The sequence below is a fragment of the Sesamum indicum genome, linkage group LG6 (assembly GCF_026168435.1).
Source record: "Sesamum indicum cultivar Baizhima isolate 11 linkage group LG6, ASM2616843v1, whole genome shotgun sequence".
Classification (NCBI taxonomy): domain Eukaryota; kingdom Viridiplantae; phylum Streptophyta; class Magnoliopsida; order Lamiales; family Pedaliaceae; genus Sesamum; species Sesamum indicum.
This window is the reverse complement of record NC_142662.1, coordinates 20,639,239-20,663,148: the sequence shown is the minus strand read 5'-3', so window position 1 is coordinate 20,663,148 and position 23,910 is coordinate 20,639,239. Positions and strand designations below refer to the sequence as shown.

At 33.4% G+C, this 23,910-nt stretch overlaps 2 protein-coding genes across 2 annotated transcripts; both read right to left on the bottom strand.

The window, feature by feature from the left end:
* Positions 1–428: 428 nt before the first annotated feature.
* Positions 429–2,870, bottom strand: LOC105163998 (uncharacterized). Its single transcript, XM_011082535.3, has 2 exons — positions 1,719–2,870; positions 429–918 (listed from the first exon to the last, which is right to left on the bottom strand). The coding sequence occupies exons 1-2, from the start codon at positions 2,527–2,529 to the stop codon at positions 626–628; spliced, it is 1,104 nt and encodes a 367-aa protein (XP_011080837.1). The 5' UTR covers positions 2,530–2,870; the 3' UTR covers positions 429–625.
* Positions 2,871–18,552: 15,682 nt separating this feature from the next.
* Positions 18,553–23,710, bottom strand: LOC105163949 (acyl-lipid omega-3 desaturase (cytochrome b5), endoplasmic reticulum). Its single transcript, XM_011082487.3, has 8 exons — positions 23,211–23,710; positions 22,657–22,746; positions 22,481–22,547; positions 22,254–22,346; positions 21,425–21,610; positions 20,608–20,688; positions 20,326–20,463; positions 18,553–19,038 (listed from the first exon to the last, which is right to left on the bottom strand). Exons 1-8 carry the CDS (start codon positions 23,582–23,584, stop codon positions 18,838–18,840), a joined length of 1,230 nt encoding a protein of 409 aa, XP_011080789.1. The 5' UTR covers positions 23,585–23,710; the 3' UTR covers positions 18,553–18,837.
* Positions 23,711–23,910: the final 200 nt, after the last annotated feature.

Here is a 23,910-nt window from a genome sequence, read left to right as displayed (position 1 = left end):
TTTACCTCGTTAAATAGAGAGGTAAATTATTTTATTTTAAAAATAACAGGAGAGTATATTATTATTTTTTATCATAAGAGGGTAATTTGCTCATTTACAACATTACAGATGATAAAAGGGTTTAATGCAATTACCCCTGTAATACTGCAAATGAGCAAATTACCTCCATATGAAAAAAATAGCAATTTATCCCTCTATATTTTTTAAAATGAAGCAATTCATAAATTGTTTCATTTTAAAAAATACAAGGAGGTAAACTCTTGTATTCTAAAAATACAAAAGGGTAAATTGCTAATTCTTTTTCATAAAAAGATTTGCACATTTACAATATCACAAATTATATTTTTTACAATGATAAATTATACTAAATCCTAAATTCTATTAATATCTTTGAAAATTATATTTAATTACATAAACACTCCTTGGGATTGCTAACATCTAAAGCCATAATATTATACATTGCTTTGTGATTTAAATACTCATTCAAAAACTCAATATACAACCGAAACTCCCCCTCCCCCCAAAAACAAAGAGATAAAAAAAAAGGTTGTATATTTCTAAATTAAATTAATCAAAAGAAAAAAGGAAAAAAAACTCTGATGTAGTGCAAAGTGTCAAAATTGATCTAAGTCAAGTCAAACAGCAGCTCATCCAACAGCCGATGAAGAATTTGTGATGCAAAATCTCTGCCAATCTCCTTGTAATAATGCTTGCTTTTCCTGATCTCGTCGTGTACCCAACTCGATTCTACCATTTCCATTGCAGCCAACTTCCCTATTTCATCCCACTTTTCTTGATGTCTGTGCCATATTCTGCTGTCACTGTTCATCAGCTTTTTCTCATTGGACTTTCCACAGTTCTCAAGCTCCTCAGACAGTGTCCTCCTCATTTTTGAATTTGCCAATCTTGAAATGTTCCCTGTCACCGTATGGATTTGAAGCAAGCCAACAACTCAAACTCTAGACAGTAACAAATTTAAATAAAAATACTAATAAACAAAAGAAAATTTAAATAAATAAATAGAAAAAGACAATATGACATCCCGAATTTTAAAAACAAGATAATGCAATCTCCTGATACGGGAGGCATTAATAGTTCCCAAGTTGTATTGCTGCTTTCTTTTTTAAAAAAAAGCATTAAGGTTTTTTTTCATGTTTTTTTTCAGCATTTAGTATTTTCACAAAGGTAAGATACAATTAACCCGAAAAATTAATAAAAGAAAAACTCCAGACACAAGTAAAAACCAGATGAAGCAATAATTTAGGAGAATTAACAAATATAAGCAACCATAACTCCCTGTCTAAATACTAATGGATAAAAGAAATCCTAAAAAGGAATGAAAGAAAATCAAGAATTTTTAATTTGAATTTGAGTCAATTATTGATAAATGCAATACGCTTACGCTATGATTGATGTGCAATTCCTGAAAAGTGATGAATTAGATAATAAGTATATCATACTTAGTATTTGATTGATTTGATTTGATCAAATCTCGTAATCTTGAAAATAAGTCAATTTTCAACCTTCTAATCCAGAATTTATTTTAAAAAATGTGAGGTTTGGGGTGGTTATTATTATCATTATTTATTTTTTCACTAGGTTTTTTCTTGCTCTTTGTAACTTCAGCCGTAAAACGCAATTCACCCCGGAAAATTTAAAAAAAAATGAAATGAATCATGAATTACAACTGAAAACAGATGGAGCAATAATTAACAAACCTGAGCAAGCAGTTTCCTGAATATCAGTTGGAAAATCCACAAACTCAAGAACAGAATTCGGACTGGAATTTTCTGATTCGCCTTCAGTTTCACAGCTGATTAATGTCCCCAAGCCATAATCTTGTTTTGTACGTTTGTTCGTCGTTGATATGTCGGACTTTTGACAGGAATTCTCCAATGGACGAAGTACGTTTCTTGTATTCTCAGCCTGGAAATCACTTCCGGTCCTGATTTTAGGTACTGAATCCGAATTCTCTTTCGGAAGCACGTGTAGTACTCGTAATTCATTTTCCTTATCCTGCTCCTGGGGACTCTCTCTCCTTCTCATGCTCTTTTTTTTCTTCATTCTATCGGAACTCGCACGCGATTTCCTCTGTCCGACGGGAGATAATTCATGCCTGTCAACACCTCCATGTTCGAAGCTTAGAATGAAGAAGTTGTCATCTTCCAGTTCTTGGTAGGTTGGAATGATCCGTTGACGCCTCACTTGTGGTGATCTTGGTTTCTTGGATGAATTCGCAGATGGGCTTTGCTCGATCCGATCGATACCTGGAATTGACTCCAATCCCATCAATCTAGCCACTATTCCTGGGGTCTCCGCCCTTTTAACTAGCAAACCATCTTTCTTCTTCTCATCCTCTTTAAAGTGATCGAAAGGGCATGACGGGAGACTAGTAAAGCAAAGAATACGTCGCAAAACCCTAGCTATACACCCTGCCGATGTTCTCCCGTTCGTGGAAGTCGACAGGGTTTCATGGGCATTACACGAAGATGGAAAGAAGACCGAAGATAATGGTGACGAGGGCTTCATGTGTCTGATCAAACGAAACCGTTGTTCAGACAAGAATCGTCGGGAACTAATGATTGAGGAGAGGAAAGAAGAAGGAGAAAGGAGAGTTGAAAAAAGTGTTGTAATTTTGAAATTAAGGATAAAAAGAACAGTTAGTAGTAGTAGTAGTCGTAGTAGGTAGAAAAGCAAAGGGAAGAAGATTTTGAATGGTGGAGGGTGGTGGGGATGATGAGTATTGGTGGCGGGCTTTTGAGTTTGAATGCCAGTGACTGTTAGGAAAGTTGATGGAGAAAGAAAAAGAGTGGTGTTCCCCACGCCTGCTCCCAATGGTCAATTTTGTGTAGTTTGTCCTCTTCAAAATGGGCTCAAACATATGCCTACTTTTGCTAGCAATAAAGCAGAGGTGTGGGTTTGGGTCTCGGCTTGGCCCATAGCTATCGTTCTTTGCCATCTTGTGAAAGGTATAGAGCAGCTTACACAACAGAATGGGTGTGGATTTTAGGACCATCCTGGTCTTGGGATCATCAAATGTTGTCGAAACTCTGACCCAATGTGCTTCATTGTTTAGGAGGCAAAAATATATATTTTGTCTTATAACTTGGCATTATTTATTTTGATACTTTCAATATGATTGGATCTCATTTTGTTTTAATCTTTAAATTTTTGGCATAATGCATCCTAATTGACCCAAACATGAAAATAAAAGAAAAATGTAACTCGGTCTACCTTCGAAACACCCCAAGCATAAATCTAAACCTATTGACATTCCACCCAGATAAGCACAGCCCCCTTTGTACACCACTACTCTCATCCTTGTTGTTTCAGTCTACCACCATCCCTATCCTACCCACCCCGCGGGTAGATCGAACTGAACGTCTCCACTATACATATTTGGAATGAAAGGATGGAATTATATTTTAATAATTGTAAATTGAAAGGCTAGAAAGTTAAGTGTAGCCCAATTAACGCTGAAAAAGAAAAAAAGGAAAAGGCATCTTACAACAGGTTTCATAAAAAATACATCCCAATTATAAATCTGTAATTGTCATTGAGACGAGTAAAAATAAACCACGGGAGATCCCGTCGCAAATAATTGCGGAAGGCCACATGCTTCCGTCGCAATGTTTTGCAAAGGGTATGAATTTGCATCTCAACCACTATAATTTCAATGGATAATGAAACTTATAATTTGCAGTGTGCTGGTCTGTAAAAATAAGTGATCGAAAAGTCAATTAAATTGGTTACCTTTGTATTCGTCAGTCTTTATCAAAGCAATATTGATCAGATAAATAGAGTAAGTATTCATCATTAGCTCATGGGTTTTTTGTGCTTACTACATACATTGAATGACGTTTCCATGTCACAATAAATTTCCACAGACAGAAAGGTTAAACTCGTGGAGTTGGACGCACATACTTTGGCAGCTATAAAGCTAATTTCTAAGGGTCGGTCTAAAACAGTTCGAGTCAAGGACCTCGAGATACGGCATCACGAGTCCTATAGAGACTTGCACTAAGTATTGTAGTGTCGTGTTTCATCGGCGGGAGATGTAGGTCATTTATGTAAGTTTAGTGGGTTAGTTGGTAAGGTAGTCAACTGACTGAAGTGACTTCTAGGAATATCATATGGAAGCCTTAAGCGCTTGGTCGATGTGATTGAAATTCTGGATCCCGATAGTAGGGGATTAGTCTTCGGACTTGAGCAATCATGACATTCACGTGCATATGAAGATTGTATCTTAGATCTGACAAGCAGTGACTGTATTGCAAGACATGGTCAACATAAGCCTTGTCTAGTGCAATTAGAGTATGTAGCGAGTATAGTCGATTCCAAAAAAAGATCTGACCCCTATCAGTATGTGACACTGAGATTTTCTATGCGTTTTGAGATGATTTACACGTTCAAAGTCTTTGGCCAAAGCGATTGATCAGTTAAGGATGATTTTCCTAGATCAAATCAATAGAGCAAATACGTCACGATTATTAAGTATAGTTGCCTAGTTAAGGATAAGAATCGACGCCCAATTTCATGGCCTAGACTAAGGCTGAAGATGGTTGACAGTAGGACTATACCCGTATTGAACTTGAAGCCTAAATATTAAATGCCAACATTCACCTAATCTCTAGTGTCATGGACCATTGCTAAACGGTCACCTGTGGCAACATACATTTCTGGTTATGGGATTATTAAAAATAATTAATTTAATTTAATTTAATTAATTTTGTCGGTCACAAGCCTAAATCTAGCTGAGGGCAAACCTAAAGGATCACACAGAAGTCATTGTGGAAGTGACGAAATTAATTTAGAATTAATTCAAAATAAATAAATAAATTTAATTTGATTAAATTAATTTATGGAGCAAAATAAATGATTGGATCATTTGTTTAGGATGTCCCATTGGATGGATGATCCAAGAATTCAATTGATTTGATTAATTAAATTTGGGCTTAGTCTTTTAAATTAATTGGAGTAATTTAAAATAGGGTCGAGCTAATTATTTTGTGAATTGAATTGATTAATTAGTTGAACTAGTTAATTATTTGGCTTTGATTAATAAATTAAAATTATTAATTGAGCATATTTGGGCCTGTGTATATTTAATTGGATTAAATATTCACATGAAATTTTAATTGGGTCTTTTATTTAATTGGATTAAATAATAAACTCAATATATAAATTATTATTGGACTTGATTTAATTTATTAGTTAAATTAAAGCAACCTCGATCCAAATACTAGGTGTGTGGAAGTTTAAAAGACTAGATCATTTAAACACACTATACCACTATTTCACAAAACTCTCTCTCTCCACATCAAGCGTCTCTCATTTTGCTCTCAATGAAAATCTGAAATTCCTTCTCTCCATGGGTGCTTTCTTTGCCCCTTGAATAAGATTAAAGTAGAGAACAAGGGAAATCAGAATACACTAATGAATAGTATGTTTCAAAATTCAATTTCTTCCATCGGATCTAATCCTTTCTAGCAAGAGGTCAGATCCATCTTCCCACGTTGTGGTGTGGACTAGCTTTAGATGGATTTTTATACTTGAATCCTCTAAGTGAATGGATTTGGAGAAGGATTTGGAGTCAATGCAAGCAATCGAGCAGAAAACGAGAAAAAGTTAGATGTTCGTGGGTATTCTGTTTGGTTTCATTCATCCTTTGCCACCTATTTAACGCATGTTTATTTTTATATATCTCTGTGTTTTATTTGTACCGAATACCTGAAAAGATTAAAGGGTACACCCCTTTGATTCGATTTTTATTCCACTTATCATTTTAATTTATCATTTTTTACACTTATGCCGAGTTTCTGGACCGATCCACTCCCTTTCATGGGCAATGAGTATTTTGTTTCGATGGCAATGAAATTTTAGGACATATTTTGGAATGGGAAAAATGCGCAAAATGACAAGGATTGTGCAAGTCGCAATGAAATTTTGTGACGCACTCTGTCGCAAAATTGTATGAGTAGTTGTTGTATATGTTGCGACTGGAACTGTAGTAACAAATTTTAGAATGGACATTTTGCTATGGATTATCTTGTTGCGATGGTCTTACATATAATTGCATATGTTTTGCGTGAAAGGACCGGTATGCCTGGATCGCTAAAATGCAGTGGAAATATGTAAATTCAAAATTTAGAATTGAATAAATTACAACTATTTTCTCTGAGATCTGTCACAATTATTAATACTCTCTCATTTTCAAAAAATTTTAAAATAGACCGTTTTGAGTGGAGTTGTGGACCGATGAGAATTGTAGCTAACAAGTGTGCCAGGAGTTCCATCCTACTTATACTCTTTTTACTAGATTGGCAGGATGGGTTTAAAGTGCTTATCTTAGTAGCTAGGCTGCTAAGCCTAAGTAATTACATAAATAGAGTTTGAATCCTTTGCGTATTAGGAACCATCCCGTTGTTGAGCTATGTGTAAAGGACTTTTTTTGCGAAAATGCAATAAAGCCTATATCCTAGGTTGTGAACCGACTCCGAGAAGGAGAAATATTGTTAAAAAATAGCTTTGTTAAGAAAAAATTATGGCGCCTACTCGGGTTCTCAAATAAAAAATAATTATGTAGCTCGTAAATCGTGAAATGAATATTACTGTTTTACCCTTATTTGAAATTTTAAAAGAAATAAAAGAAGTATCTGAAAAATATAAAAAACTTTGAGGGTGGGCAAAATAAAAATTCTATAATAAATATTAGTTCATAAACATATGTTTGAAATTTTTTAATTTATAATTCAATAGGGCATTTTAAAGAGATATGTGTTAGGTGGCAAAGGATGAATGAAACCAAAGAAAAGTAACCAAGAAATTGTACATTTTCTTATTTTTCGATCGGCTACTTCGTTCACTTACACGGTTCAAGTGTTGAACTCCACTAGCGCTTGTCCATACCACAACATAGGGAGATGAATCTAACCCTCTTACTAGAAAGGATTACATCAGGTGGAAGAAATCAAAATCATTTTGCACTATCGATTAGTGTAACTGTTGGAAATATGGCCCAATACCATATTACAAGGCCCACTTATAAGAAGCCCACACCCGACCCACTTGGATGGCCCATCTACTCGATCCATATTTCTAACCCGGTTCGATTTCTACTACTTAATCCCTAAACCCAGTTGATTACTCATTTCCCTCTCTTTTCTCAACACTACGCCGACTCCTCTCTTCCTTTTCTTCTCCATATCTCTGTGATTCTCTTCACATATCTTTGTGATTCTCTTACTCCATTTCTCACCGGAGTCAATGGTAATCTTCCTTAGACAATACAATGGCTTTAGGAAAGTCACCAAGACTTTCCTCCTTTTGTCGTCCGTTCGTCCCTTTAAAAGGGGTTCTTCACCGTTGACTGAAAATATGAAAATACCCATAAATCTCTTCTTCTATCCGACTTCTGTGTGAAGCTTACTGTGTCTCTGTGACCGAGATCTGTGAGGTTGATTTGGTGATCTGTTCACCGTGGTATTCCTGAGGTAGTGGCGCAACCGTGGGTCAGTTGGAAGTGAATAATCGGGACTCAGTGACCAAGTGCTCCTGGATCTGGCAGATCTGAGCCGATCTTCATTATATATTGAGTTTGTTACTTTTCTGTTTTTCATTTTATTTATTGTGATATTTGTAATATCGATTTGTATTAAGGAGTTTCGCACGCCGCTGTAATAGTTGATTAGGATCTTGAGGTTACCACTCTACAGTGGTATCAGAGACTCGTCTCTGAAATTCGGCTCCTACACACGAACGCACACACACACCAACCCCCGTTCCCCCCCCCCCCCACACACCCACACCCACACACACAAAAAAAAAGACATACAGACAAGCACACAAAAATATTACATAGGACATAAATAGACAATAAAGACAAAAAATAACCGTAATGAGTATAAAATATTGCGAAACTATAGTGACATCCTGCACATGAAAAAGGGTTATCAAGATAGAAATGAACACTTAAAAATTGAATGAGAATGGCAAATGTAACAAGACGTAGAAGGCATTAGTTGACGCAGAAGATAAAAGCAACACCTCACTTTTTCTATGTTCAAAACGAAAGTAAAACATGTTCTACCGTGAATCAAACCCCCCGCCCCACACACATAAACACACACCCCCCCCCCCCCCACACACACACCCCACACTGCCACACACACACACACAAACCCCACCCACACACCCACACACACATACACAAACCCCACCCACACACACAACCCCCACACATACACAAACACACACCCACACACCCCACATAAACACACGCACCCACACACACACCCACCCATCCCACACACACACACCCCACACGCACACCCACACACACACCCCACACACATAAAAAAAAAAGACGCACAGACAAGGATATCTAAAAGCTGGAACAAGGGGCGACATCATTCAGCAAAACTTCTTAAGTTTGTGGGTCGATAAAATTGAAAAAAAATATATAGTAGCTGATTAGAACAAATAAAAATATATTCGTTGACATCGTGATCTTAACAGAAACCTGCTACACCAGATCATGATGGGTGATCCAGAAACTGGATAATATTTATGACAAAATTATTGGCCTAATACAATTACATATATAAAATACACTGGGAAATGCTGCAACCTTCTTTGCTCCACTAATAGCACTGGATACAAAAGAGCACACACACACACCCCCACACACACACACACACACCCCACACACACCCACGCACACACACACACACCCCACACGCACGCACACACACACACACACACACACACCCCACACGCACACACACACACACACAAAAAGACGCATAGAAAAAGCACACAAAAATATTACAAAGGACATAAATAGACAACAAAGACAAAAAATACCCGTAATGAGTATAAAATGTTGCGAAACTATAGTGACATCCTGCACGTGAAAAAGGATTGTCAAGATAGAAATGAACACTTAAAAATTGAATGAGAATGACAAATATAACAAGACGTAGAAGGCATTCGTTGGCGCAGAAGATAAAAACAACACCTCACTTTTTCTATATTCAAAATGAAAGTAAAACATGTTCTACCGTGACACACCCCCCCGCCCCACACACATAAACACACACACCCCCACACACACAAACCCCACCCACACACCCACACACACATACAAACCCCACCCACACACACAACCCCCACACGCACACAAACCCACACACCCACACACACAACCCCCACATGCACACAAACACACACACCCACACACCCACACACCCCACATACACACATGCACACACACACTCATTCTCCCACCCCACACACACACACCCCACACGCACACACACACACACACACAAAAAAAGACGCACAGACAAGGATATGTAAAAGTCGGAACAAGGGGCGACATCATTCAGCAAAACTTCTTAAGTTTGTGGTCGATAAAATTGAAAAAGAAATACAGTAGCTGATTGGAACATATAAAAATATATTCGTTGACATCGTGATCTTAACAGAAACCTGCTACACCAGATCATGATGGTCGATCTAGAAACTGGATAATATTTATGACAAAATTATTGCCCTAATACAATTACATATATAAAACACACTGGGAAATGCTGCAACCTTCTTTGCTCCACTAATAGCACTGGATTCAAAAGAGCACACACACACACCCACCCACACACCCACACACACACCCCAACACACACACACACACCCCACACACACCCCACACATACACACCCTACCCACGCACACACACACACACACACACACACACACACCCCACACACACACAAAAAGACCCACATGAAAAGCACACAAAAATATTACAAAAAACATAAATAGACAACAAAGAAAAAAAATACCCGTAATGAGTATAAAATGTTGTGAAACTATACTGACATCCTGCACGTGAAAAAGGGTTGTCAAGATAGAAATGAAGACTTAGAAATTGAATGAGAATGGCAAATGTAACAAGACGTAGAAGGCATTCGTTGGCGCAGAAGATAAAAGCAACACCTCACTTCTTTTATGTTCAAAATGAAAGTAAAACATGTTCTACCGTGACAACCCCCCCCCCCCCACACACAAACATAAACACACACACACCCCACACACACCCCACATACACACACACACACACACACCCATCCACCCCCCCCACACACACACAGAAAAAAGACGCACAGACAAAAATATGTAAAATCCGGAACAAGGGACGACATCATTCAGCAAAACTTCTTAAGTTTGTGGTCGATAAAATTGAAAAAAAATGCAGTAGTTGATTAGAACATATAAAAATATATTCGTTGACATCGGGACCTTAACATAAACTTGCTACACCAGATCATGATGGTTTATCTAGAAGCTGGATAATATTAGTGACAAAATTATTGCCCTAATACAATTACATATATAAAACACACTGGAAAATACTGCAACCTTCTTTGCTCCACTAATAGCACTGGATTAAAGGAGTACACACACACCCCCCACATACACACCCCACACACACACACCCCACACATACACACACACACCCACACACCCACACACACACCCCACACGCACACACACACACACATATATATATATTTTTGCGATTTGTTCGATCATTATATTTTTGTGATATATATTTCTGCGATTTATTCGATCATTTTATCTTTGTGATATATTTTTCTGTCCACGTTTTTTCTCTTTATCCACATAGTCCTTAAGATATCCAGCTTAGATGAGTCTTTCTATTTCTTGTTGTAGTTGGTGGCAGCGATTGGTGTCTTGTCCATATTCTCTATGGTACGCGTAGAAATACTTAGATTTTTGGAGTTGGGGGCCCTCCACGGAATGACCACTGTAGAGCAGGGAGTCGATCGATTGCCATAAGCATCCTGGATGGGCTAATTATGAGAGGTGTGTAATGGTCATTTTTTGGGTCAAAGGGATTGAAACGTCCTCGCGGTTCCCCCTTAGTCTGGGGGCAGCTCGCTCTCCTTCCTCCTATCACGTCTGTTCTTCTTTACCAGCCAGATATCCTCCAAATTCATTACCTTTTCTGCCCAAGCTAATATATCTAGGAAATTTGTAGTCAACTTCTTAGCTAAAGAATCGAGCAAGGGTCCTCCATGAAGTCCCTAGGTAAACATGCTAACCAGCACCTCCTAGTGGCTATGGTGACCTCTAGTATATCTATGTTAAAATGTTGGGCATAAGTCCAGAAAGTTTCCTTCTCATCCTGCTTGATCCCCAAAAGGCAAATGGCTTATTTCCTGTACTTCTTACTGCTGGCAAACTAATATTGAAAAAGTGAACTGAATTCTGCAAAAGATCTAACTGATCTAGCAGGAAGCTGGCCAAGCTATTGTTGGGTAGAATTCGTTAGTGTAGTAAGAGAAACACGAGACTTGATACCATCAGTATACCTGTGCAACAAAGCTGCGTTTTTGAACATATGAATCTGTTCAGCTAGATCGATGGTACCGTTATAAGCAGGTAGGTGGGAAGGTGCTCGCAAATGAGCAGGAAGTTCTTCCGCCATGATGTGTTCAGTGAAATGAATGCCACGCCAGCAAGCACAGTCTCTTCCATCACCTGCTGGCGAATTTCCACCATTTTCTTCTTCGGGGACTGCCAGATAGCAGGCGGTTGATGTCTAGCTGCTTCTTTTTAGCAAAGTTAGTGGGGGTGGATCGACCTTGCTGTGTGTTGTCAATTGATCAACAAAGTTGATGTGATACCATACCAGTTGTGTTGTGGTATGAATGATTTGACATATTGTACAAGCTATATGTTGTGTGATATGACTTATGGTGGGATATCATATGAGTTGTGTGTTGGGTGATATTAGAAAAAAAATAAAAATATATTATGGTTGAGATCATGATAGCCAGCAAAAATCATTGAGTGATGCACTCTATCTTGGATAAAAGGCCCTAAGAAAGTAAACAATTACGTCGGGCATTATAGTATAGATTAAAATGTGATTATTGGTATGTGTTACGTCTTACATTTGTTGTTATTACATGCCAATATTTGTTGGTTGGCATCATTGCATAAAACTTGTTTTTACTGTGTGTTTGTGTATATATATAAAAATTGATTTATATTTATTGAGTAACCAACTCATTTCTTGCCATACATTTTTCAAGACATAGCACTACAAAAAACAAATTGTCAATACAACGGATTTTTCGCCACAGGCATTTTCATGGCAAATTTGTCACAGCCTTCCATGACTTTGCAACGAAATTCCAAAAATTTAGATTTTCGTGATAAATTTCGTGCCAAAACAATAGTAAAATTTTGTAATAGACAATTCTTGGCAAAAATTCGCAAAAAAAATTATTCAACTATTGGTTGACCCACTTTTGTTGCAAGTCGTTGCAAAATTCACGAAAAACCTTGCCACAACACATCCATTGCAAATTTGCAACATTTTGTGCAACAGTTAATATACGTGGCATGGTTTGTAATGGATTATAAAAATATATCAGTTGCTAATTGTGACAATCCCTCCATAATCACATTCAATTATCTTAACAAACTCATATTTAACCCAATAAGATAACTGATATAATCATCATTTGACATACACCTCAAGCGAATTAAGTACTTCATCAAATCTTGGTATAACATTCTTCACTATAACATGTGGAAAAGGAGAAACATTTACACACATATAGGCACGTACAACACGAGACCAATATCATTCAACTCCAACAATCAACCAATTTTGGAGTACCAACTTCAATGACACCAATCAATCAATATTTGTTAAACAATTCAGTTGCATCACGTAGTAATAATGCCAATAATCATGCAAACACAATACCAGAGTCAAGCACCATCCACAACATAATACACACATCATTATAGTTAAATTTTCTTAAATACTAATTATTTTCTTTGGGCCCCGCTTAGCCTAACTAGAGTGCATTACTCAATGAGCTTTGTCGGCTATCACCGTCATCATCTCAATCACAATTTTTGGCGATACTGCACAACATACAACTCGTATAATATCCCACCACCAATGATACCACACAACACACAGCTTATATTATATCTCATCATCAATCATATTACACAGCTCACAACTCGTATGATATGCCACATTATCTCCATTGATCAATGACAGCACACAGTTCGTTATTAATCTTATCATCAGAATCATTGCAGTATGTCCCCTCCCAGTTATGTATGCCATCTTTTATTCCAATTCACACACCAACATCATTAACTTCATCATTTTATTCCACTTAATAATTACTTTCTCGTTAATAACTTTCTCATTTGATTGTATTCAACAATCAATTATAAGATCATATAATTATTCATCTAATTTCCGTTCGTCAACACCAAGATAAACACATAATACCAATTTCTCAAATATCCTGGTTATCCATATCGTCGACATCCACGATCAAGTATATAAACAATCCACACATTATATCCGTATACATATATAAAAATCCAACATTCAAGATATTATATTCATATAAGCATATAAATATATATAAACCCAACAATCAATATATTATATTCCTATAAATATGTATATATATATAAACAATTAGTTGTACTTACCTTAAATCTCAAAATGATTCAATAAATACAAAGAGTTGTTCAACCCCCTATATTATCGTCATGTCCTATAATAAGAATTATGCATATAATCAATATATTGTGAATATCTAAATTCTAAATAAGACATTAAAAATAATTTGTACATTTCCACCAGTCTTTTAATATTTCATTTATATCGAAGTTCAAACTTGCGTTCCATTTTTTCTAAATAACTAGACTTCCTAAACTTTCAAGGTATATAATTAATTTATCAACTAACTTGTAAGAATTCATCTAATTCAAACCCCTTATATCATTAAATTGATTCATCACAAGAATCTCATTCTTTTTCTAATAACCATAATATTTCTCAAATATAATTTTCTAATATTTTATAAATGTAGCTTTCGAATATTTTTATTCATTTTCTATCAATTTCTCGCTACTATATAATTTAATTAACCAATATATATAACTAAACATTTGGTTAATACGCGCGATGGAATTAAGTAAATTAACTATGGTAATATTAAATCTAATAAATTTAGTAATTTAATTAACCATCAATGACATTTTTAAGTCAAATGGATATGTAATTCAATATTAATTTAAATAGTGAAACTCATAAAACTTTCTCATTAAATAGTATATCAATCAATATAAAATACATTTAGTAAATAGACTAATCAAATAATATAATTATATAAATTAATAAAAATTTAAAATCAAAATCTTACCTCTGTTCCTCCGTAAATGTGTGTCGGTGTGTGTATTAAATATGAGTGTGTGTTAATTTGTAATTGTGTGTGTGGATTGTGTCAATATTATATATATATATATATATATAGAGGCTAAGCTTGAATTGTGAGGCGGTGGGACCCAGTGGTTGTAAAGCCGCTTTCCCCTTTTTTTTTTCTTTTTCTTTATTATTTTATTTAATCTTTTTTAATAATTCTCGTTACATCCTATCTTTCTTAATTAATATAATTCGATCTCAAATATTATAATAAGCTCCAATTTACTCTGTTTAAATTTTATTATATTTTAATTTTAAATTATATTTTTATTATTATTAATTTAATTATTTTTAATAATCATCAACTGTTCTCTTAATTATGTATAAAAATGTATGGACGTCACACTAATGATTGCAACGAACATTACACTGGAAAGAAGCCATTGCAATTTAGTTATACTTTTACAGACTTTTTTACAACATTTTACAAGTTACATAATTTATAAAATAATATAGCATAGTTTTTACCACGAACTTCTTAGTATTTATGTTGCAAAATTAAACAGTTGAGTGTTGCAATAAATTTTACCACGGATGTAAATCCATGGTAAAGTTGTCAATAAGTCTGCAATACTTTTGCAACGAACATTTGTTCCATTGCAAGCCGTACAAGGTAGTTGAAGGCATTTACTTTTGAGATGTTACATTTGCGATGATTTTTGCAAAGGATGTTTGATCAGTTGCAATCCGTACAAGGCGGTAGGTAGCATTCAATATTGAGATGTTACATTTGACAAGGGCTTTGCAACGAGCGTGTGATCCACTGCAATGCGTACAACACAAGCAATATTTACAAGATTGCACTTTTGCCTCGGATGTTGTAGCGGATTGGAGGTTCGTGGCAAAATTTGATGCAAAAAGTAATAAAAAGACAACCTATATCCATCTTTATTCTTGTTTTCTTATCCGTTATTTTGCCTATTCTTACTACTAATTCTTTTATTTTACTGGCATTTTTATTTTATGTGTGATTTAACTATTTATGATCAAACTGGTACAATAAGTCACAAGTCTAGAGATTCAGTTACCTTACATTGAGGTATATAAAAAAAAATTTGCTAGTTGTATTTATATATAGTCATTTTAATTCTTAAAATTTTGGTTTATTATCTTAGTATGTTATTGAATGTATATATATTTGTTGGTTTAATTTAGTATAAAAATGTTGAGAGTTGAGAAGGTGGATCTACGAGAAGAATCTATCCTGTAAAGAATTTCAATAAGGAATGGTTGAGTTTATAAACTAAGCAAAAACATAATATGTTTTAATGGATAAAGAAAACTCACTGATCATGTAGTAAATGTAAGAATAGTAAATATATATCCATAGAGGAGGTGACATACGACCTCCTTAGAAAAGGCGTTGTAGAAAATTACTATAACTGGACATCTCATGTTGAGCCAGACTATGAGCATTCAATGTCGGAAAATAACTTCCCAAATCAAACGATGTTTGATTTGCGTCAGGAAGTCAAGCACATAAAGAAACAAATGCAAATACTAAAAATACAATTCGCTGATAAACTTGATATGATGTTGGATGATGCAATGGAATAAAAAGATAAGTCCAATGACAATGTCCGACATCTCGATTTGGCGAACCACTTTTAGATGATTGTGAAAATGATGACGACCTCCCTTATTGAATATCTTAAATTTTAAATTTTTCTTTAGCGCATATGTATTAAATTATCTTTTTATATTCTGTTTTTGATTAAATTATGTTATGTCTGAATTTATAAATGTTTTGGTTGTAAATTAGATATAATTTTAATTTAAGAAATTATATATCAAAAATTGAAATAAAACATATTGTACAATAAAGTTTATAAATTTTATTGCAAAATTTTTCAATTTATTTTAGCAAAAATATTGGTTAATCTATTTCAAAATTTTACAATGGGTTGAAATTGCATGAGACAAGTTGCATTTTTTTTGCCATGAATTTTCGTTGCACGTATGGCTGCAAATAACGCGATGCAATTTTGGAATCGATTGTCGTTGCAAATACCGTTACAATGAAATAAGATATTGCAACGAAATTATCATAAATTTTACAACGAAAATATTGTTACAAAGTCGTTGCAAAAATATTATAAATTTCGTTGCAAATATCATTGTAAAATCCATTGCAGATTCGTTAAGAGTCAAAGGTCCGACAACGTAATTTGCAATTGCAACGGACAATTATCGGTTGCAAAATTTGCCACAGACGGAAAAACCAATGCGACTATAGCTTTAATACCTATAGCAACGGAAATTTTTCATTGCAAACTTTCCTGGTAAAATACAATTTTTTTGTAGTGTAGGTCAGAGTCTAAGCCAGTTGGATCTTATGATGTGTTGCCAATCTTATTAGGTAGGTCAGCGATGATATCTGAAACTAAAAGTTCTAGCTATGTAATTATCAAGTACACTAGTCTTTCACTGAGTTTGTATTTCAAATTTTGAACGGTTAGAAAACTTTACTACTCTTTTGGAAGGTACGTATGTACGTAAGTACATCAGTGCAATTGTAAGTATAAATTTTTTACTACGTCTATCATTAATTATGACATATATATATATATATATTACATCGATAAAAATAAAATTTGTTTTATCCAATTAAAATGAAAATTTATTAAAAAAGACGATTTAGGATTAGAAAAGTGTATAATAATTAACTTTAATAAAACGTAGTGTGATAGAGGTGCTATAATAATGATTTAGTAATATAATAAATTATATAAATAATATTATATACTTTAAAATATTATAAAATACTATATTATAAGTCTGGTGAAAGATTTTGAGATGGTATGTAGAATGGTTTTTATTTAACTATTAATATAAGTAATATTTTTGGTGAATAATAAAAATTAAAGAATGGCCCTCATATCACTTTCCCACTGAAGAGACCTAATTTTGATTCCTCCTTTATCATGTGTCTTTTTATTTTTTTCAATTATTTTTGGCTAATTCATTATTCTTAATAAATTTTTAATGGAGATAACCAAATTTGATGGAATTTATAAATATGAGGGATAAATTTGATGAGTCAGAAACTTAAGACATATAAAATGATACTTACCCTAATTATATATAATTATATACAATTATCTATAAATATATATAGGGAAAAATGCAAGCAACTCCTTGTGATATTGCAAATGAGTAAATTATCCCTTTTCCTGTATTTTTTAAAATACAACAATTTACCATCTCCCTATGATTTTTAAAATGAAGCAATTTACCTCCATGTATAAGGAGGTAAATTACTTCATTTTAAAAAAGTGCAGTAGAATAAATTGCTATATTTTTCATAAGAGGATAATATGCTCATTTTTAATATCATAAGGGGTAAATTGCTAGGCACCTTATTTATATATATATATATATATATATATGTATATTGGCTTGGTTATGTGTGGTATATATATGTATATTGGCTTGACTGGCACAAATATGTGGGTGAGTGACAGAGGCATGTCTGGCCACTACCTTGCAGTCATCCACATTAGTTTCTTGTACTTTTGTTCCCTTTTCTTTATTTATTTTTATTTTTATCTTTTTGGCTTAAAAAATTTAAATAATTAACAATTTAATTAGTTCCTTAATTTTCAAAATTACATAGTTTAAACTTAAAATAAATATAAAGTTTTAATTTAATCCCTTAAAATTATTTTAAATTACACTCCATAATTTATTTTCTGATCAATTTGAGACTTTCTAAGTATTATAAATTAAGTTTCATATTATTTCTTCTTTGTCTCAAATGAACTTTTTATGAATAATCCATAAACAAGAAATATGTAAAGATGAATATATTTCATGGGTGATATAATATACATGTAATTAATACAACAAATAAGGACTATCACACAAATACTTTCTGTCTTTGCAAAATTATAAATATATCCTCGAGGGGTATTTTATATAAATTTTTGTTATTAAATAGAGGATATATTTATAATTACATTACAACCTGAAGGTGTGTACATGCAATTTTGTTTGTGCATTTTAAATTATGTATACATAATTTACCCTAAGTACAATGTTGTTATTATTTTATTTTATAATATTGTTATATTTCATCAAATTAATACAAAAATAAGGAGAATATTAGCAACAAAAATAACATTGAAGATATTTATTTTGTAATATTTTCACATTGGTAATATTATTTTAAGTTATGACCATAAATATATTTCACGAGTTGTCTAGAGCAGTAATTTCATAAACAATTCTCATCACTAATAATCATATCACGACAAGATGAAAATCATTGTCCCTTAGTACATATTTCAAGCAACGATTTTAGGGTCGTCGCCGAACATTCTGTCCCTAATACTATCTCTTTATTGCAGCGACGGAAAAGACGACGCAACAACCAAAATAATTAAACATAAAATTTGGTTCCAACAAACCATTCTATTTCCCTTTTTTCTTTTTTTTCCAACCAAAATTTCAGCACTAAGAGGAGGAAAGAAGACTAAAATCTAAACTTGGAAGAGAGTTTAGTTGGTATGGAGCTTTGATGAAGGAAGGGAAGAGAAGTGGGAAGTGTCAGTCTGATAATAGACAACGTCGCCGGTGTCGCTAACGTAATGGTCACTTTGGATGCTGTTCACCAAGCTGGGAATTAGATGGAAAGGAATAGGTCCTGATTTCCTGGGCTCCCTGTAGTATTTTCCCAGCACTCTCTTTGCTTCCCTAGTCTGCATGTATATATAAATATTTTCAGAAAGAAAGAAAGAGAAAATAATCATAATTAATTAATTAATTTTACTAAATAAGTATATATATATATATATGTATTTTCATTTTTCGTGTATTGACGCTCTAAAAAAATATGTTTCGCCGTTTGGAGAAGCATTGAATATGAACATTGGACACAATACCTTCTAGAGCGTACAGAACGCGCACGTTAATATATTTGGAAATGCAAAAAATTCAACACGATGTTCACTCATGAAAGTTCAATGTTGACGAAGTTGGTGGTGGCCGACGCATTTTAAATAAGGTAAAGGTTTTTATTTTTTTTAATTTTATAGATTTAAGAGTTATGAATTTATAAAATAAATTCAGACGTTAAATGAAAAACAATATTAGTCCCAAAAAAATGCTTTTGAAGACTATTCTCTTTCTTTATTTTGCAGCATCGAAGCTGAGAAATAATTTAAATATTGCTCCTAATACTACAACGGACATAAATATCTTTGCAATATTTATGTATTTAAGTTATATATATATATACTTCTACTACTCCTATTTTAATATAAAATTTTCAAAATACTACGCTTATATCGTAATGCGTTATACATCTTTGAAAATTTACGTTAGTACTTAAGATTTTTAAAAATAAATAAATATAATATATTTATCGTATAATTAATTTTTAATTTAAAAAAATAATAATAAATTAGTCATATAATGAATATAATATATTTGTTATATATATATATATATATAATTAGTTAGATCCACCAACCCCTCACCCAAATATGAGATTCCAGTTATAAGAATATTTAAATTAGACTTCACAACCATTCATTCGTTCCGGGACTGACACATAGTAATAATAATCTAAAATGTAAATTGCAATTATTTTTTTAATATTTAACATAATTATAAATACTTTTTAATTATTTAAAAAATTATAAATACACTTTTAATTTTACTGTTCTTGAAGCCCAATCTATCGACCTCCTTCAGACTTTCATCTAATTTTTTGGGTGAACGCTAAAAAATGCACTATTAAAGTATGAATAATACTTTTATATATTTCTTAGAATTTTTTTTAATATTTTATCGATTAATATGTCTTAGAATTATAATTGAAAAGTAATCATTTCTACTTCATCATCCGAATACTATGTGATTTTTTAAAATAATAAGAGATATTTATAATTATAATAAAAAAAAATCTATAACAATTTATCATAATAAAAAAAAGGGGAAAAGAAAAAGGAGGGATCACGTGATTAGGGCAAAAGAGATCTCACCGCCTCCACCAAGTGGTAGTGTGGGATCTGAGGGAAGAGATGGTGAATGACATGGGTCCCGATGTCGTGATGGATTTTGTTAAACAATCCGTAATCCCGATCTACTGTCGTCAGTCCGCCCCTTAAATAACTCCATTCCTGCTCACAACCACACACACACAATACGACAAACACTTGGTGTGCATCATTTTGATTCCTTGACCGTACACGAATGTCTATGCTAAACCACAATTTTTAACTATTTCCAAACGAATTGATTAAACAAATTGGGAGAGGACAGACCTTGCCGCGGTACCAGGGGAGCTTCTGCTCGTGACCGTGGTGGTGCAGATACGTCACGGTATCCAACCACATCACAAATATCTGCTCCATAAATTAAAAAAATTAAAAAAAAAATAAGTGAAGTAATTAAAAAATAAATAAATTGAAGGAATCTTAATCTATGATTTAGTAATATTGTTAGAAAATAAGCTTATAAAATTTAAAAAATAAAATATTAAAAACTTATAAGCTAATTACTTAGAAAAAATAAGCTGTTATTTTTTTAAAAAATTTTAATAATCATTCGATTTTAATCATATTTATTTTGAAATTATATTTACGATAATCTATAAAGTTTATGATCTCGCCAAACACCCTATAAAGTAATATTTACTTTTCGCGGTTAAAATAGATTATATAAAAAGCTAATAACCAAAAATAGTTGTCTCGTTAACATATAGAAATAGGGGATTTCCACTTATTCTTGACAGATTACTCTCTATCTCTTTCGATCCATCAAAACAGATAAGGCCATCTAGTAATCGATTTGAAAATAGCACGTTCATATCGTTTCTCGTTCATTTTTGCTGCGAAAACAGAGCCGCCATAATAACATCAGGTGAAGCTGCTAGAAGCAGTCGTTCATTCGAGTATTTATGAAAAAGAAATTAATACGCGCATTTTTACCAATAAAAATTGCCAAGTTTAATAGGAAAAAGCTTATAACTTTCGGATTAAATGAGCTAAATTTAAACCATCTAAAAGCTATGTTTTAAACAAAAGTACTAATAATTAAGCTACATCGGAGGTGGCTTAAATAAAGGTGTAGGGTAATTACCAAGTAGGGAACACCATAGAGCTTGAACAAAGAGAGTGGACCAATAATGGTGGAGGCACAAAAGAGAAAAGCAACCATTGCTGCCCAGCAAATCGTTGAAGTCATCACCAATTTCCTCTCATCCGCTCTGAACAACGCGCTATAGGGATTGAAGTGGGATCCGCTCTTTCCCGGACTTCTGGACCACTGAGAATATTAAACACATCAGAACCCTAGTCCAATTGTTTTTTTTTTATTGCCCTTATTAAAAATATTAATTAATGGACAAAACAGTATTTGAATAATAATAAAATAATAATAATACGGATCCGTGAACTTTTATTAAAAATTAAAAAAAAAAAAAAGGTTCGTTGCCTCGTGTATCAAGAGAACCCTATTTTTCAAAAGTTTACAGGGTGAAATTATTCTTTTTCTTTTAAAGGGAAATTTTTCGTCTACTATTGCATTAAACCGTTGTTTTTGCTATAATATGAAATTGAATTGAATTCTTTTTTATCTATATCTAATTTATTATAAAATATTTCATATCATAGTGTATAAATGTACTCGACTGTATAAGTAATAATTAAAAAAAAAGTAAGAATGCATCGGGATAGAAAATACCAGCAATATTAATTATATTGCATAATCGAAAATATAAATTTTGTTGTTGGTATCAATTAATTATTATTTTTTTTAATATTTTATATAGATACATATAAAAAAAATTGCTGGTCGTATCAACAAAAATATAGATCACACTGCTGACGAGGCATAGTATTTTTATTATTTAATATTTTCAAGCACAACCCATATAAATATTTTGAGGAAAAAAGATTAAGATACTTACCAAATATATTGGGTATGCAAACATGGGGAATGGGATTTTATATCTCAAGAATTTGGTGGAGTAGTCCAGTTTCTTGTACAACTTCTCAGGCAGCTGCATTAATAAAGAATGTGTATGAATCTTGAAATTCAAAATTAAAAATAATTTTGCAATAATTAAAAAATAATTCGATTAATTTATAGGGTTTTTTTTTTTTAAATATGTAGATTTGAGAAGAGAACTATTACCGGTACCCATGACTCGTCGTTTTCAACGTGTCCATGGTTCTGATGATGCGTCTTGTGGCTGATTCGCCTGTAATAAATGTTAATTGAAAATTTAAAAAAATAATGGAAAAAAATAGAATATTTATTTCTAAAATGTGGTTATAATATTAATATTCAAAAAGTATGCAAGAACTAACCATCCATGATAAGGCACAAGAATTGAGGAATGGAGAAAATGTCCCACCACATTATTCAGCACAGGATTGTCTGAAAAGCTCCCATGCCCACTGCAGTTGATCAACAACTATTGATTAAAATAAAGTTTAATTGATTAATTAATTAATTCATATCTCATATAGTAAATATATTATTATTATTATTATAATATTGTATTTTTATTTTTCTAGAAAAAATATCTTCAATTTCATGCACTATAGATATTTAACAAAATAAATTTAAAAAAAAATATATTGATAGCCCTAAAGTTAGATTAATTACACAAATACCCATCTCTTAGAAAAATTACAAACATATCTCTAAGAGGGTGTAAATGTAATTTCTCTTAGAAGTGTCGATCAAAGGTTTGTCTCTGGGAGTGTGATACAAATTACAATTAAAATATTAGAGGGTGATTTTTATTTTTGACTTAAGGGGATGAATTTATAATTTTATAAGAGTAAGGGGGTATTTTGTAATTTAAAGTAAATCGCAATCGGTAACAGTACTCGCGTTGTATTAAAATGAGTATTACCAGTCATGGCCAAGAACGAAAATGGCCCAGAACAAGGTCCCCTGAGCCACCCAGTAGACCGGCCAAAAAGCCCAGCTGTCGAAGTAGACGGCGGCGGAGAGCAACCCTACGACGGCCGCCACGTCCTGGACGACGTAGGAGAAGGACCGCCACGGATCCTTCACCCAGCAATGCGCCGGGATGGCGGCTCGGATGTCCGCAATCCTGAACGGAGGCGGCGCTGCCGGATCGAATGCCTCACCTCCGGGCGTGACCGTCGCAGCAGCTGGCGTATTCTGCTTCATTCTCTCCTTCTCTTCTGGACCGCCATTGATCTCTTCCGCCGCTGTCGTATTTAGGAAGGAGGAATGGCGGAGGCCTGAAATTACGGCCATTGCCTTTGTATGGACAAACTACTAACAAACGTTAGTTAGAGAGATGTGAATGTGTGTTGTGTGTGTAATGTTCCTTCCTCCTTTTGGAATGCGGAGTGGTTTTTATACTTTTATTTGTGGAGTTCGCATAGGTGAAAGGCACTATATATATATATTTTCAAGAGAATCTATTGGGGTTGAATTTCACAGTTAAAAAGTTAGGTAAAATCATTTTTTTTTAATTATTATTTCAACTATAATATTTTATAAAGAAGAACCCTATTTTTAGATTTTGACATCCTAAATTTATACTTTTATATATATTTTTTCAAAAATTTTACACCCAT

Bases quoted from the DNA above. Each gene is read 5' to 3' on its own strand.
- LOC105163998 (XM_011082535.3), bottom strand. From the start codon at position 2,529: ATGAAGCCCTCGTCACCATTATCTTCGGTCTTCTTTCCATCTTCGTGT. The intron at 919-1,718 runs GTTTGTTAATTA...ATACGGTGACAG, and splicing joins TCAGGAAACTGCTTGCTCAG to GGAACATTTCAAGATTGGCA.
- LOC105163949 (XM_011082487.3), bottom strand. From the start codon at position 23,584: ATGGCCGTAATTTCAGGCCTCCGCCATTCCTCCTTCCTAAATACGACA. The intron at 22,347-22,480 runs GTAATAGTTCTC...TTATTAATGCAG, and splicing joins ACGACGAGTCATGGGTACCG to CTGCCTGAGAAGTTGTACAA. The intron at 19,039-20,325 runs GTGAGATCTCTT...ATATACATGCAG, and splicing joins ACTACCACTTGGTGGAGGCG to ACTAGGGAAGCAAAGAGAGT.